Genomic DNA, 14159 nt, shown 5'->3' with positions numbered 1-14159 from the left:
TCAATGTCCATGCATGTTTGATTAAATTCTGTCCACCTTCCCTAGCCAATAGAGCAGAAGTGGACAACCTGTAGCCTTCCAGATGCTTTGGCCTAGAGCTCCCATGATCCTTCACCACTGGCTATGCTGGTAAGGGCTGATGGGAGTTGTAGACCATAATATCAGGAGGGCTAAAAGTTACCCACTCCTGCAGAAGACCCTTAGGGGACGGATAGCTTTAGTTCTGTTCTCTGCCTATTATCTGTGCCAGTCACTGATGATGAGTCAATACTCAAAGTGGGTTCCAAGGACATCATCTCCCCTTTCTTTGTGCTTTGTTAGCACAATGTAAGAGCAACAGGATTCTGCTCTTCATATTAATGAAGATGGCAGGAAGAAGATTGAATTATCATCTCTGCATCAGCCTGAACAGGCACTATGTTTTATATGGGATCTGGGTAACTTAAGACATGAGAGCAAAAGAGCCATGCCAAAGAAATATCTAGTTCAGTATTCTGTTACCTGCAGTGGCCTACCAGATCCCCAAGCGAAGCCTACAAGCAGGACATGAGAGAAATAGCATCCTCCCACTCTGGTTCCCTAGTGACTGGTATACAGAGGCAAATTGCCTCTGATACTGGAGGTAATGTATAGCCATCAGGACTAGAAGCTATTGATATTCTTATTCTCCATGTTTTTGTCGAATTCCCTTTTAAAGCTACCTAATTTGGAACACAATCACATCTTACAGTAAGGCATTCCATCCCTTGACTGAGGCCTTAGCTAGACTACGGATTAGCCCAACCTGATACCAGGGATCGCCCCTGTGCGTCCAGAAGATGCGCAGGAGATCCCGGGCTCAGGCAGGGGTCAACCCTCCCTTGCCCCGGGGTAATGGGCTCCACTTGTAACCCGGTATTTCCTGTGGTCTCAGGCTGAGCCCGAGACCGCGAGCATGTGGGCTGTTCCATGGCTTCTCCTGGCTTCAGCAATTACTCGCGAAGAGCTGGGAGAAGCTGCACACGGGGCACAGCGCTCCCCAGGAGTGCTGCGGCCATCGTGGCCAAGGTGGGGAGAGAGATCGGGGCCAGGGGGGAGAGATTGGGGCCGGGGGGGGGGGATTGGGGAAGTTTTTCTTTAAAAAAACCCATACCATTTGTCGTGCGCTGCTGCCCCTTGGAAAAAGAAAAAAAATGGCAGACGCAATGGCTCTCTACTAGAGTCACCTCGCCTGATGTCAAGACAAGGGCGGGATCTCGTGTTATTTACAACACGAGATCACCCCTCCTCACACTTGGATTTCACGGTAGGTGTAGCAAAGGCCTATGTGCTTTATGAAGAAGTACTTCTTTGTATTTGTCCTGAATCTCCCATCATTCAGCTTCATGAGATGCCACCTGGGTTCTAGCAGTACAAGAGAAGTAGAAAGCCTTCTCTCTTTCCACTTCCTCCACACCATGCATAATTCTATTAAACCTTTATCATCTACACACACACACACACACACACTTTACCCGCCTTTATTCTAAACTAAAAAGTAACATTGTAACCTTTCTGCTTAAGGGAGTTGCTCCAGCTGTTTGGTCATTTTGGTTGCCCTTTTCTGTGCTTTCCCCAGCTCTACAATATCCTTGTTTGAGATGCAACACCCGGAATTGTACAGAATACTCCAAGTGTAGTCACACAATAGATATGTATTATGCCATTACGATATTAACAATTTTATCTTCAGTCCCTTCCCTAATGATCCTTAGCATGGAATTTGCCTTTTTTTTTTTTACAGGTGCTGCACACAGGGCCACATCTGCCTTGTCACTGGCAGAGATTCTAGGAAAGAGCAGAATTTCTACCAAATACCTCTCCAGATGACACTAATCAGGAGCTTGAAACATTCCCCACAGCATTTCAGAACACTTAACAGAGGAATTAGAACAAGATTAGGTGTTTTGCTGTCTTAAGTGATAAAGGAATCCACATAAGATATAGAATAGACTATTATTACTGATGCTCATGAATGGAGCTTAACCCTTTCCAAAGGGAAAGCAAAGTTTGGCAAAACTGGCCAAATCACAGAAACTATGGGGAAAATAGGTTATATTCACCACACAGACCCTGTTCAGACAACACACTAAGCCACAGTAGTTTATTTATTTATTTCATTTATATACTACCCCATAGCCGAAGCTCTCTGGGCGGTTTACAAAAGTTAAAAACATTTTGAGCTAAACATTATGGTTTAGCGTGTCATGGGAACCATGACTTAGTGTGATCTGTGAACCATTCCTAGCTATGGTGGCTACATAACCACGGTTTAAACACACTCACTCACCATTTGCTGCAAAAGGGTTAGCAGCCTAACTACAGCTTAGTGTGTTGTCTGAACAGGCCCAGAGTGAACAAAAGAAACTGAGTTGCAGTAAACATTAAAAACTGATTGGCCCTGCCCATGTGGAAGGTTCTGATTACAGGGACTCAGGGTGCCCCAGTTTCATCTGTTCATGGACTTATAGAAACTCCCCCCTACAATTATATGAGGAAGACCCCAATTGGGACCCAATTGGACCCAATCACACAGTTATATCATGCACCTATATAGGCTGTGTGATGGCAACAAGCTGAGCGTATCTCCCACGCTGTTGAACAAGTGTGTTAAAGATACCATAGTAAGCCTAGAAATAAAGATGATGCACCCGCAATGACTGGTACAGTGCTAGCAGGTGTATGGAAAGCTCCCAGCAAATTCCATGTTGATCATCCATTCCAGCATCACAACATACAGTTTCGATCTGCTCATTTTGATGTGCTCTGTTGCTATCAACAGAGATCAGCACTTATCCAACCCTATGTTTCATCTGCCCACAGGTTCAATATGAATAACAAGGAGCTTAGCTCGGCATTCAAGTTATCTGCAGTCAGGCAGGACATACAATCAGTGTCGCAAATCGCCGATCCGTCGTTGGGGCAGAACCGACTCTCTGTTTTCTTTCTGCCAAACTGGAGGTCATGGGGGTCAGCAAGCTGAGCGCGGCAGGTGTAGCGGAAGCGCTGCTCCTGGCGGGCACCACTCTGGGTGATATTGGTGGGCATCCAGGGAGTCCAAGGCGTGTTTCTCCGCACCTCTGGGCAGGCCTCTGGACTGCATGTTTTAAACTCCTAAAAAAAGGAAGGTGGAAGACGGTGGGGGGGAAGCCAAACAATCCTTACTATCTGCTTGAGGAATTGCAAATTTACCATTGCGCCAGGGTCTCATGCAATTAAAGGAGCAATAAAAGAAACCTCTGAATATCTGATTAAAGATAATTGAGGCAGAAACAAAGCTCAAAAGGCATATAAAGGCAAGTCCTCTAACTGATCCCAATGCTTTAGTTAATGGAAAATATTTCGGAGCAGGCAAGCCTAGGCAGAAGTGATACACACTGCACATACCCTTGCATGCACACAAATTCCATAGATGAAGGCACGGGTCTCACTGCGGGGTGGTGGTGGTAAACCTGTTTCTGGGCTTTACTACTTCAGGTTTAGGGGGCGGGGTCACACGACTGAATGCTGTTCCACAAAGTTAAAATTATAATAATAAATGCCTCCACATAAAAAGCTAGATGCCAGGGAGATATCTCTCGTAATTTCTCCTGACGAGCTAGTTCCTATGTGCAAAGCTTTATTTATTTATTTCTTGAATATGTATCTATACTGTTCAATAGCTGAAGCTCTCTGGGTAGTTTGCAAAAATTAAAACCACAAAGTACAGCCTAAAAATAATATAAAATATATAAGCTTTAAAATACAGGATTAAAATATATATGAAGGCGCATTCAGTTATCTATAGTATAAAGTGGTACCACCCAACTACAGATTTACTGCCTCAGGGCAAAACTACATGATCTCCAGGCAATTTGTGATCATATCTCCTTATGACTTTCTTTTTATTTAATGCAGTGTTTGGAGTTTGGGGTGGGATTTGATCAGAGCAGTGGAGCTGAGGCACAGGAGTATTTAACCCTCCCCCTTATGCTGTTTTCTCAAACTACTCCCCCATCCAGTTATTTTACCTATATTTCATTTCCTTCATGGAGCTAATAGCAGCTCCTTTGGGTGTGGGGCAATTTAAACTGGGAAAACAGCATGGAAGAAAAGGATTAAACACCCCCTTCCCAAGCACTGCTGCTCCAGTCAAATGTTGAGTCACCCACAACAGCGTTAAGTAAAAACAAATGCATCAAGAGATCTGTTTTAATCCGTGATCTCCTGTGTAACATTTTCCAGAGGGTAGCCATGTTAGTTTGTGGCAGCAAAAACACCAAAGAACCTTATGGCACCTTAAAGACTAACAAATTATGTTGGTTTTGGCCTTATAGACCACAAATATAAGTAACACACATGCAGTAGAATCTCAAACTAGACAAACGCCCATCATTATCCTGGGCAGTGCGTATGGACTTGGGAACATTACTAAGGTAGAGAAAGGGACTAAACTAGACTCCTGCATATGGGCTGAAAGGCACTCTGAGGAAATCAAGATGGTAGGTGCGTTGCAGCTTTGCTGGGCAGTGCACCCCATGTCTACTATAAGAAAGAAGGAGGGGAGATAGAAAACCACCATGGGGGGGGCGGGGGAGAGAATACTGTAAGTAGAGAATAAACAGCAGGATGAGGGAAGAGAAACTGGGGCAGGCATTCTGTCCAGGGTCCCCTCAGCCTTGTCATAGTGCCACTGTTCCCTTAGGCCCATGACCACTTTCCTGTTACCTGCTAAGCTCTTTCTCTCTCCTGTACCAGATTTCTGACCACAACTGTACAGGAATCTTGGAAGAACTGAGAAAAACGTAACCTGAGAAAATAGCGCCAATACCTATCTAAACAAAGACATACCACAGCACAGCCTGGGCAGGTGTTTCCATTTTCACAGGACCTCTGCCTAGAGTGCACCCCTCCACCACAATTTGCACTACATTTATTCCAAGGGCCCCACGAAGACCAGAAGATTGGTAATGGGCATGGACTGTTCTCATTGCAGAACCTGAATGAAAACAAAATTGCAAGAAAGGGGAAAAAACGAAAAGAAATGATAATCTAATCAATGTCCCTGTGTCTTCTGCTACATAACCTCTAGGAGGAGTTGTGCAATACTAGTAGAAGCAGCGCTTTCAGAAATAATACTCTACTTTCCTCATTTAAAAAAAAAAATCCAGGAAAGTTGTCTGAAAAAACAGAAGCGAAACCGGACAATCACATTGTCAAAGAACTCAGAAACAACCCTGAGTAATGAATCATGAGTGCACAATAAATGCCTCATGTAAAAAATGCTTTTAGTATTTAAGCCATAAAGCATTGCTAATTCATTTAAGCTAGAAATCCAGCTCTTTGGAATTAGGTTAGCCTATTTGAGATCCTAAATTTTCTTGTAATCTAGTGTCAGTTACACTGAAAAAGCTGGCCTTTATTATTGGTTGGGTTTAGAGAAATACGTTGCGTTTAGAGAAAGTCTAATGCGTTGGGTTTTTTTAAAAAAGTTTAATGCTATTTTAAAATAACCACATAATAGGGCCTTTGTCAGATGTTACTTTCCAAACCTGGTATATGTGGGAGCAAATCGAGCAGCCCAATGTTCTGTGTATTTAATCAGAGGTAAGTTCCACTTTGTTCATTGGGATTTACTTCCAAGCACGTTTGTGTTGAACTCCATGGCTCTGCTGAATGAGGAGGGGCTATGTGGCTACACAGCTTGCATGAACTCACAACTTGATCCAATTTCCCTGCCTCCCCCTCCTTTGTAGGTAGAAAGTAACCTGATCAAATATAATCTTTATCTGTCCCAAGCTCTCAGAAACTGCTACTCTTTCATTTTATTAATAGGGTTTTTTAATACTGCTCATTATAACTTGCTTGGGCAGTTATCTTTCCCCCCAGGAATTCTGGCCCAGATCAAGGTGGCATTCAGCTTGGAGAGACGATATTTACTCCGTAAGTAGGTTAAGTTTATTTTTATCTAATATTTTTGCCACTTTAATCACACAGTTCTTTACTGGAAACACCATCACGAACTTCAGTGAAAGTTTTTGAAACAAACGAGAGAAGTGCAGTCTCACACATCTAGTCAAAAATGAAAACACCCATAGTTCAGAGGAATTAAATGAAATGTCCTTTGCATTTCTGAATTCCTGAGGAAACTTCTGTGTGAAATCCTCAGACAAGAAATAATGTGTGTGGGGTTGTATGTAACACCTGTGCTTTCAGAAAGCTGCCACAAATCTTTTCAAATCTACTTGGGTCGAGTGGGGGGCAGTCTCGGTCCTGGGAAAGCAGTTCCCATTGCCTGGGTTTTTCAGGGCTTTAAAAAAACCTTTAATTTAGAGCACTTCGAAGGAGCAGCACATTCTGGGAGGCCAAAAGGACATGTCTAATAATGTACGTCAGGGATGGGAAACTATAACTGGGTGAGGGGCCGGATCACCCCTATCCATCTCTCTACAAGCCTGATGACATCAGTAAGATAATGGCCATGCCCCCTGATTTAAGGTGGGTATGGTCATGCTCCCTGATGGCATTTGGTCCCTGGCCAAAGTACCTACTGGAGCTTCTCCACAGGAGCTTCAGTCAGGGACCTCGTTCACTGGCCCCAGATGACGCCACCCCCAACTGAGGCACTGGGTGGAGAAGCGCTCCTCCACCTAGCGCGTTGGTGGGGGACACAGCTTCCCTGGGGAAAGCCAATGTGCAGCAAAGCCATGGCTGAGGTGCCAGGTGGAGGACCCATTGGGAAGAATGAGAGACAAGCAAAGTTCTTACCATGCTGCTCCTCATCCCATTCTGAAACATTAGGGATTCCCCTCAACGCAGCATTCACTATCCCAATTGGGATAGGGAGCAGCATGCAGGGGAATCCTTGCAGTCACCTCCTATCTATGATCAGAGATAACAGAGGGGGGTCCTTTCCCCGCTGGCCTTGAAAGGACAGGGCCTCAGCTATGGTTCCTCATCTCTGAGGTAGGTCTTCTTCGCGAGACAAAAACATTAAAGTAATTTCATACTGCCTCATGCAAAGTGCCTTTGTTTACCTGACCTTGGGATATGCTGAACTTACTGGCCTTCTCTGGTGCAAATGTTTACACATTCTCCTTATGTTTCTGGTATTTCATACTAAAATGCTCTAACAGGTCTGATCCACTGGCAGGCCATATAGGAACTGCTTGATAGCTATCCTTGAGGAGGCCTTACCAGAGGTAGGCGAGCTATTCCTTTCTATCTATATTGCCTGATTTTCTCCCATGGTTTGTGATGGCCTGGTGAAAACGGGCACATTGGCCATGGCATGTAGCTGCACATGAACACGCATTGCATTCTCCATGCAGTTGTTGTCAAAAGCAGGCACCATGCAGCTGTTTATCTGTGGGATTCAGCTCCAAATATGCTGATCCAAAAATTATATGCTGTTTGTGGCTTTAAGGCTCTTTGAGCAATAATGAAATGTTACTTTTGTTACAGACATGTGCAAGCGGGACATGAAAATGGGACAAGCAACCAAATGCTGGGGTGCATCCTCACTTTCTAGCAGGAACGCTCCTGCTCAAGGTTCCAGGCAGCCGTGCAACATTCCTGCAGGCTATTCTGTTTTCACCCCACTCCGCCCAGTTTTTCTTTTCCAACGGACACTTGAGATTCTGTGACTCCTCAGCTTGCTTAGTTCTTATTGGGCTGGGAGAGTTTTAGGAGGGGGTGGGTTCCCCCTTTGATTTTGTTTGTTTGATTGTTGCAATTTTGCAAATTAATGCTTATACCTCCCTCTTGTTTTTCAGTAGCCTTGTTTTAGTTCCATTTCTGTTGGTACTCAACACCTGAATTTGTTATTAGAAGTGTGTGTGTGTGTGTGTGTGTGTGTGTGTGTGTGGAATTATCTTGCCTTTCAGCACAAGTGCTCTCAGGGTGGCTAACAGATCCCCTTCTGAGTTATGAGAGGCAATATTATGAAGCACTGAAAGCAGTTGCATATTTTAGAGCAATATTTGGACTCTGCACTCTTGATAGCTTAGCACTGGAATACTCTCTTTAAATGACAAGGCTGTTTTAAATTGCCATGCCTGACATCTGATTTTGTGTTATGATAATATCTTTATTTCTGTTAAATATTTGTATCCCACCTTTTCACCCAAGGTCTGCAAGGCAGCTTACAATCTAAAGTAGTATCATTAATAAATTAATGTAAAACACAATCTAACAACAATTAACCTAAAACACACAGAGTACAAATTAAACAGCAAAACCCAGCAGCAGTGGAGGAATGCAATCATAGTATCAGTCAGAAAAGCTTTGGGGTGGGGAATAGTTTTTACTTAGCACCTAAAAGATAAAAGAATGGGTAATAAGCAAGTAGTTCTGGGGAGGGTGACCCACAATCGGGGCACCACAACAGAGAAGCCCTGCCACCAGTTGCTAGCTTCCTATCCTCCACCAGGAGCGAGGCCTCAGAGGATGACCTCAATGAATGGACAGGTTCATATGGGAGAAGGCAGCTGGGAAGGGCACTAATCCATGTGATGTACGCATCCTTCAAAAGAAAACACAGAGCTTCGAGTCAAAAAGTCTGGTAGACGTTTAGGGATGGGGAACGACTCTCACCGCTCCTCTCTGCTTTGTCCGACACAGACCCTGCCTCCGTATCGCGGAGCAGGGTTGCTGCACGACCTCTGACGGACCTGAAAGCCAATCCCACAGGAAGTGCTGCAGGGGGCCCAGGACGACCATGGTGTCCATGCTCCATTCCTGACAGAGGGGAGGGGGAAGGAAGAGAGATAAAACATGGCATCTGGGTTAATTCCTTTTTTCAATGTTGTCCTAAGTTCACCACCGCTGACGATGGACTACAGCAGGTTGCAGAGACAGACTAGCTCTACAAAGTACATTTCAGTAGAGTTAAACCCAAGAAACAGATGGAGATTTAGTGTTAGAATTCCGCATGTGCTTTGAGTCTTCGCCAGTTTCTACTTCAAATAAACAAAATCCATGGTGATTTCATTTTGAGCAGGTTTAAGCCTCTCCTAAACGCAACATGGGCTCATAAGGTCTAAAAAAACCCAACACCCTGCATATTCTCCATTACTCATAAATTTGTAATCTTAGTATAACTTCTTGTCTTTGTGATATTTTTGAAAGAATTTTATAGTATTGCAGGAAAACCAAGAAGGAGCTAAATATATGAGATACTGGAAGGGCAACTGTTACAGAGGGGTGGCAGTGAAACGTACCTCCTATTTCTTAAACATGTATGTTGTTTTGTTAGAAGAACAACATATTCTCAACAGAAAAATGCATTTCAGGGACAAAGTTATATCCCCATACCTGCATTTCTCTTTCAAAGAGCCGCCAGATGTAGCTTTCCTTTCACCTTGACATTCCTGCTTTCCCTACCTTTTTGGACCTGACCAAATGATGTCAAACATTTACTAAAGTTCACTCTCAAGTTCACATCACAAGCTATCCTGTTACTTGTGCTCCTGAAAGTTGAGCTGGTGAACAGATGTGTCGATTTTCAAAGAGTTGACTGAACTAATAAAAGTGCCTGGCAACTAGCGGATATCTGGCAGGGCACCAGTTGTGGGGAGAAGATTAAAATTAAAACCTGAGTAGCCTTCACACTTTTCAAGTTTGTTATCAACTCCCTCATTCTCTTGGCAGCCAGACATTAGAACAGCAGCGAGCGTTTTATTTTCTTTCATGCAAAGGTGAGGAAATAAAGAAAAGTACTTTTACATGAGCTGTGATTTAACCCATGTTTTGCCTCTGTTTTCTTGCCGGCAGGAAACTCATGATATCAAAATTTCAAACGATGGAGCACCAAAAAAACCTGGTAAATGCTTTCCATTGCACCCAGACAGAAGGGAGTGAGGATGGAAATCATGAACTGGGAGGGAGGAACTGGTAGCCTGCTAGATGTTTCTGGACTCCAATTTCCATGATCAACAACCACTGACCATGCTAGCTGGGCCTGAAGAGAGTTGGAATTCAACAACATTCAGAAGACTGCAGGTTTCCTACTCCTGCTATAGAAAGTGAAACTACTAGTATCCAAACCTTAGTTATTTATTATTTATTACATTTTACATTCTCCACTTGTTTGGGATGTCAATGTTTATTTTGTGTGTGTTAAGTCAGTACAAGCCCTATGTAAATAACTCACTCATCTATCCAAACATCTAATTAGCAAAATGCTTTGGATAGAAGCCAGGATATTTGAATAAATGAAGTTCTACTATACATGCATATATTTTGTTCAGAAGTTTAAATTTTAAAATAAGGAAGACTTGGTTTATATTCAAAGTGTAGACAGTTCTCAGTAAGGTTTTCATCAACATTTCCGATCTAAGATCTTGCTAAAACTATTCTTTAATAGTTAAACTATTCTTTAAATATCCTAACAAAAGCATCACAATGCCATATGTAGCTGGTTAAATGGAAATTCTAGGCATTCAATGAGGGTAAAATGATCATATGGCTTATTTATTAATAGTGACTAAACTTTAATATTGAATGTATTTCTCATCTACTTCCTCCAGGCTAATCTTGTGGTATCCCACACTTTAGAGATCATATAGTTGATAATGATTAAACGATTACGTCATCTGCCTTATGTCTCTTGCAGGCAAAAGGATGCTCCACATGGTGGAGTTGTACCAGCTGTAGAAATGGCTGTCCAAAAACATGGAAAATCTGGAAGACTTAATTAAACTTTCTTTTTTAAACATCTGTCATCTTGCAGAGATAATATACAGATATTCATATCCCTGCTTGGTTACAGACTCAGAGGTTTTGAGTACATATCTCTCTATCTCAAGTCTACATCTGGTAAATGGGGACAGATCTATCACACCATTTTCATAAGAACAAACATGACTCTAATATCAGGCTGTGCACCTTAAAAACCTTTACAAAAGTAGCTAATAATCCTAACGGCCCTAGCTAACAACTGTATTCCAAAAGGTAATGTTCTGTAGGGAAAGGGCCAAAAACCATTTCTTCCCAACATTAAGATAGTTAAGATATATGCATTGTGCCAGTGACGTTGGGGCTAGTTGAATCAGCTTCTGCACAGCAACTGCTCCCAGCTGAGTCTGAAGTGTTCCACAAGGATCACCTACATTGTGGTGGAAGACTCCATGACGCCACTAGCCAGAATGTTATGGCAGACATGGAGAACAGTCACTACACAGAGGTGTGAATCCAGCCCAAAGAAAATGAACTAAATTCCATCAAGCTAGAACTGCTAAAGTGCACAGTGCCATCCCTCAGAGCGTGTGTGTGTGTGTGTGTGTGTGTTGAAGTCTCACTGATGTCAAAGAACTGTTTTTTCCCATCTAAAACATACAAGGATACAAATAGCCAACATAGGAGACATAACAGGAACATGACAATGGGACAACAGCTTGCATGCATAGTGGTCATGACACAGATTCAAGGAGGACACAGCAGATCTAAAAACTGGCTCTCACTATCTTAAGCAAACAATAGAAAGAAAAGTCTCATTCTTTTTCCTTTTCCATTAATACATCATGACATTCATCTGCATAATATACTTTTTGTATAGACAGTCCTAGAGTTAAAAATGGTTTGTGAGCTAGGCCTCAAATGAGCGGTCATTAAGATTTTTTATTTTTAAGTCAGTTGATTTCGGTTGTACTTATTTTAATGGTTAGGCAGCGCTAGGACTCCCATGATTCCAGTGAACTGGAACTTTGGGAAAACATTATATGTTTGTGAGATTTTCAGATCTTCAAAAGGAAACCAGCAAGGGATACAAGGGGGAGCATGTCATGGTTACCCTTTTAAGTAATTTATAATACAACATTCTTGGTCAAACATGTTGAAACCAGTTGATTCTTGACAATGAGGGGGGATGTGGGGTGGGGAAGTACAGAGAGAGGATTCCACCCTTTTATACTGCTTTAAATGCAAGTCTACAGATTTTTAAAAAATACATATGATGGCAAAACACATGTTATGTGTTAACTTATCAAGTGACTTAACACATCTAACACAACTGAAGGCCAAACTAGATATGGCACAGGGATCTGTGAACTGCCACTCCTGCAATTTTCTTTTGGATCAAAGTAGCTGTGTGCATTAGGCTGGGCTGGGCTGGTGATCGAATTTGGCTGGGGACTGCACCATTGAAGGAGAAAATTCACCTTTTCCCCTCCTGCTATTTTCCCTATTGAAATTGCCCCACCACCGCCTCCCAGGTATCATATGGGTCATATAATTTGGCTTTAAGACAGAAATGGAGGGGAAGTAGCTCAGTGGCAGAGTATGTTTGGAGAAGCCACAGCTCAGTACAAATAGAAGGTCCTATATTGGGCTAAACAGTCCAATATATGGCCTGATTCAATATAATGAAGCTTCACATTTTTATATGTAGCAGCTTGTAAGTGCCAGAGATACGATGAATAGGACAGCCAAATCCCTGCAAGCCAGGTGCTTAGTGCGTCAATCCTCATGGTCATCACTGCCATCCTAAATGGACTGGAAAAGCCCTCAAAAGTACAGAGTGGTGATTTAATCCAAGATCGTGATTGGGTGGAAGAGAACCAAGGGTGACATTTGTTCCATTATTAATAGCTCCAAATTAAAAATCTGGCCTTTGCATTTTTTGCTCTTTCCAATGTTGCACAGAGTCAGGTGCTGTGGTAACTAGGGATTTGGGGGCATCCAACTGGGTCCAGGAATCCAACAGACTCCCCATGTGTCCCCCCTCAGACTCAGTCAGGCATCTGTGGGTTGAGTGCATGTGTGGCCCGACAGCTGCCCAGCAGCTATATACCCCCAATCCAAAATCTCCATTGTGCCTGACAGTGGGGGGCGCTGGAAATGACATAATTCCCCCAGCTGCAAAAATGGCAGCTGTGAAGGCCCCATTTACGCAAGAGTAAAGACACCAACAGAGTGGCACGAAGTCTGCCGAATGCTTGTCGGATGCTTGCCAAGCAGCCAAAGAAGCTTGCACAGCATGAGAGCAGGAGCAAACGGCAGGGGGGGGGGGGCAGGCAACATCCCTAGACTGGTAACCTTACTTCACATTTCAGAAATCTCTCCAGTATTACATCAGAACATCAGAGCAGTGAAATATCCTCATAACAATGCTGTAAGATAGGTTAGGCTGAGAGATGGTGGCCCCAAGTAAAGACAGGTTGCTTACCTGTAACTATAGTTCTTCGAGTGGTCATCTGTGCAGTCACACATATGGGCTCTGCGCCTGCGCAGGGCCAGCTTCGGAAACTTCTCTACCTGAAAGTCTTTTAGGCGGGAACCCCTCCCCCACCGTCCACTGAGCATGCTCAGGGGTTCCCACCTAATCCCCTCAGTTCCTGAAACCACCTAAATAGTCTCACTGAGGTGAACCGCCAGGTAATCAAAAAAAAAATGACACCATAGCGGGGACGGTGGGAGGGTTGTGTGACTGCACAGATGATCGCTCAAAGAACTACAGTTACAGGTAAGCAACCTGTCTTTCTTCTTCGTGCTCTCAGTGCATCACACATATGGGCGAATAACAAGCTGACTACCCGGAGGTGGGTGGTGTCAGGTGATGGATGAAAATTCAACAGATTGCCGATAAGACGGCACGCCCAAAGGCACAGTCTCTACGCGCTCTGATGTCCAGACGGTAGTGACTGGCAAAAGTCAGAGGTGTCGACCAGGTATCCGCTTTGCAGAGGTCCGGTATGGCAATATCTCTTTCAAAAGCTGAAGCAGTGGCCCCTCCTCTGGTGGAGTGAGAGCGCACTTTCCCCTTCAGCGGGGGGCCAGCTCCAAGGTGAAAGGAGAAACAACCTCTGGAAGAAAGCTGGGTCCGGTCTAAGGACCACTTTGTCGGCATGAAAAACCATATAAGGTGAATCCATACGGAGTGCCGCTAACTCTGATGCACGTCTAGCAGACGTTATGGCAACAAGGAATACCACCTTAAAGTTGGTAAACGCAAATCTGTCTTTGCCAATGGTTCGAAAGGCTTGGCAGACAGTGCTTTTAGCACCACGGAAAGGATCCATTGCGGAACAAAGGAATGAAGGGGTGGAACTGTATCTTTCATCCCTTTCATAAAGCGCTTAACCAGTGGATGAGTGAAGACTGAACAGCCCTGAATCCATAAATGTGAGGCAGAAATCGCTGCCAGATAAACTCTAAGTGAGGAA

The 14159-nt window shown here is 43.6% G+C and overlaps 1 protein-coding gene across 1 annotated transcript in view; it reads right to left on the bottom strand.

Moving 5' to 3' along the window:
- Nucleotides 1–14159, bottom strand: part of SEMA5B (semaphorin 5B) — a 402471-nt gene that overhangs the window by 33985 nt on the left and 354327 nt on the right. The window contains exons 15-17 of the mRNA XM_063116674.1: nucleotides 8593–8736; nucleotides 4849–4996; nucleotides 2907–3132 (exon numbers count right to left, since the gene is read on the bottom strand). Of these exons, the coding sequence (XP_062972744.1) occupies nucleotides 2907–3132; nucleotides 4849–4996; nucleotides 8593–8736 (518 nt within the window). The remainder of the gene's footprint in view (nucleotides 1–2906; nucleotides 3133–4848; nucleotides 4997–8592; nucleotides 8737–14159) is intronic.

This window comes from Elgaria multicarinata, chromosome 2 (assembly GCF_023053635.1).
Source record: "Elgaria multicarinata webbii isolate HBS135686 ecotype San Diego chromosome 2, rElgMul1.1.pri, whole genome shotgun sequence".
Classification (NCBI taxonomy): domain Eukaryota; kingdom Metazoa; phylum Chordata; class Lepidosauria; order Squamata; family Anguidae; genus Elgaria; species Elgaria multicarinata.
The sequence above is the reverse complement of the archived record's forward strand: the minus strand, read 5'-3'. Positions and strand labels throughout refer to the sequence as shown.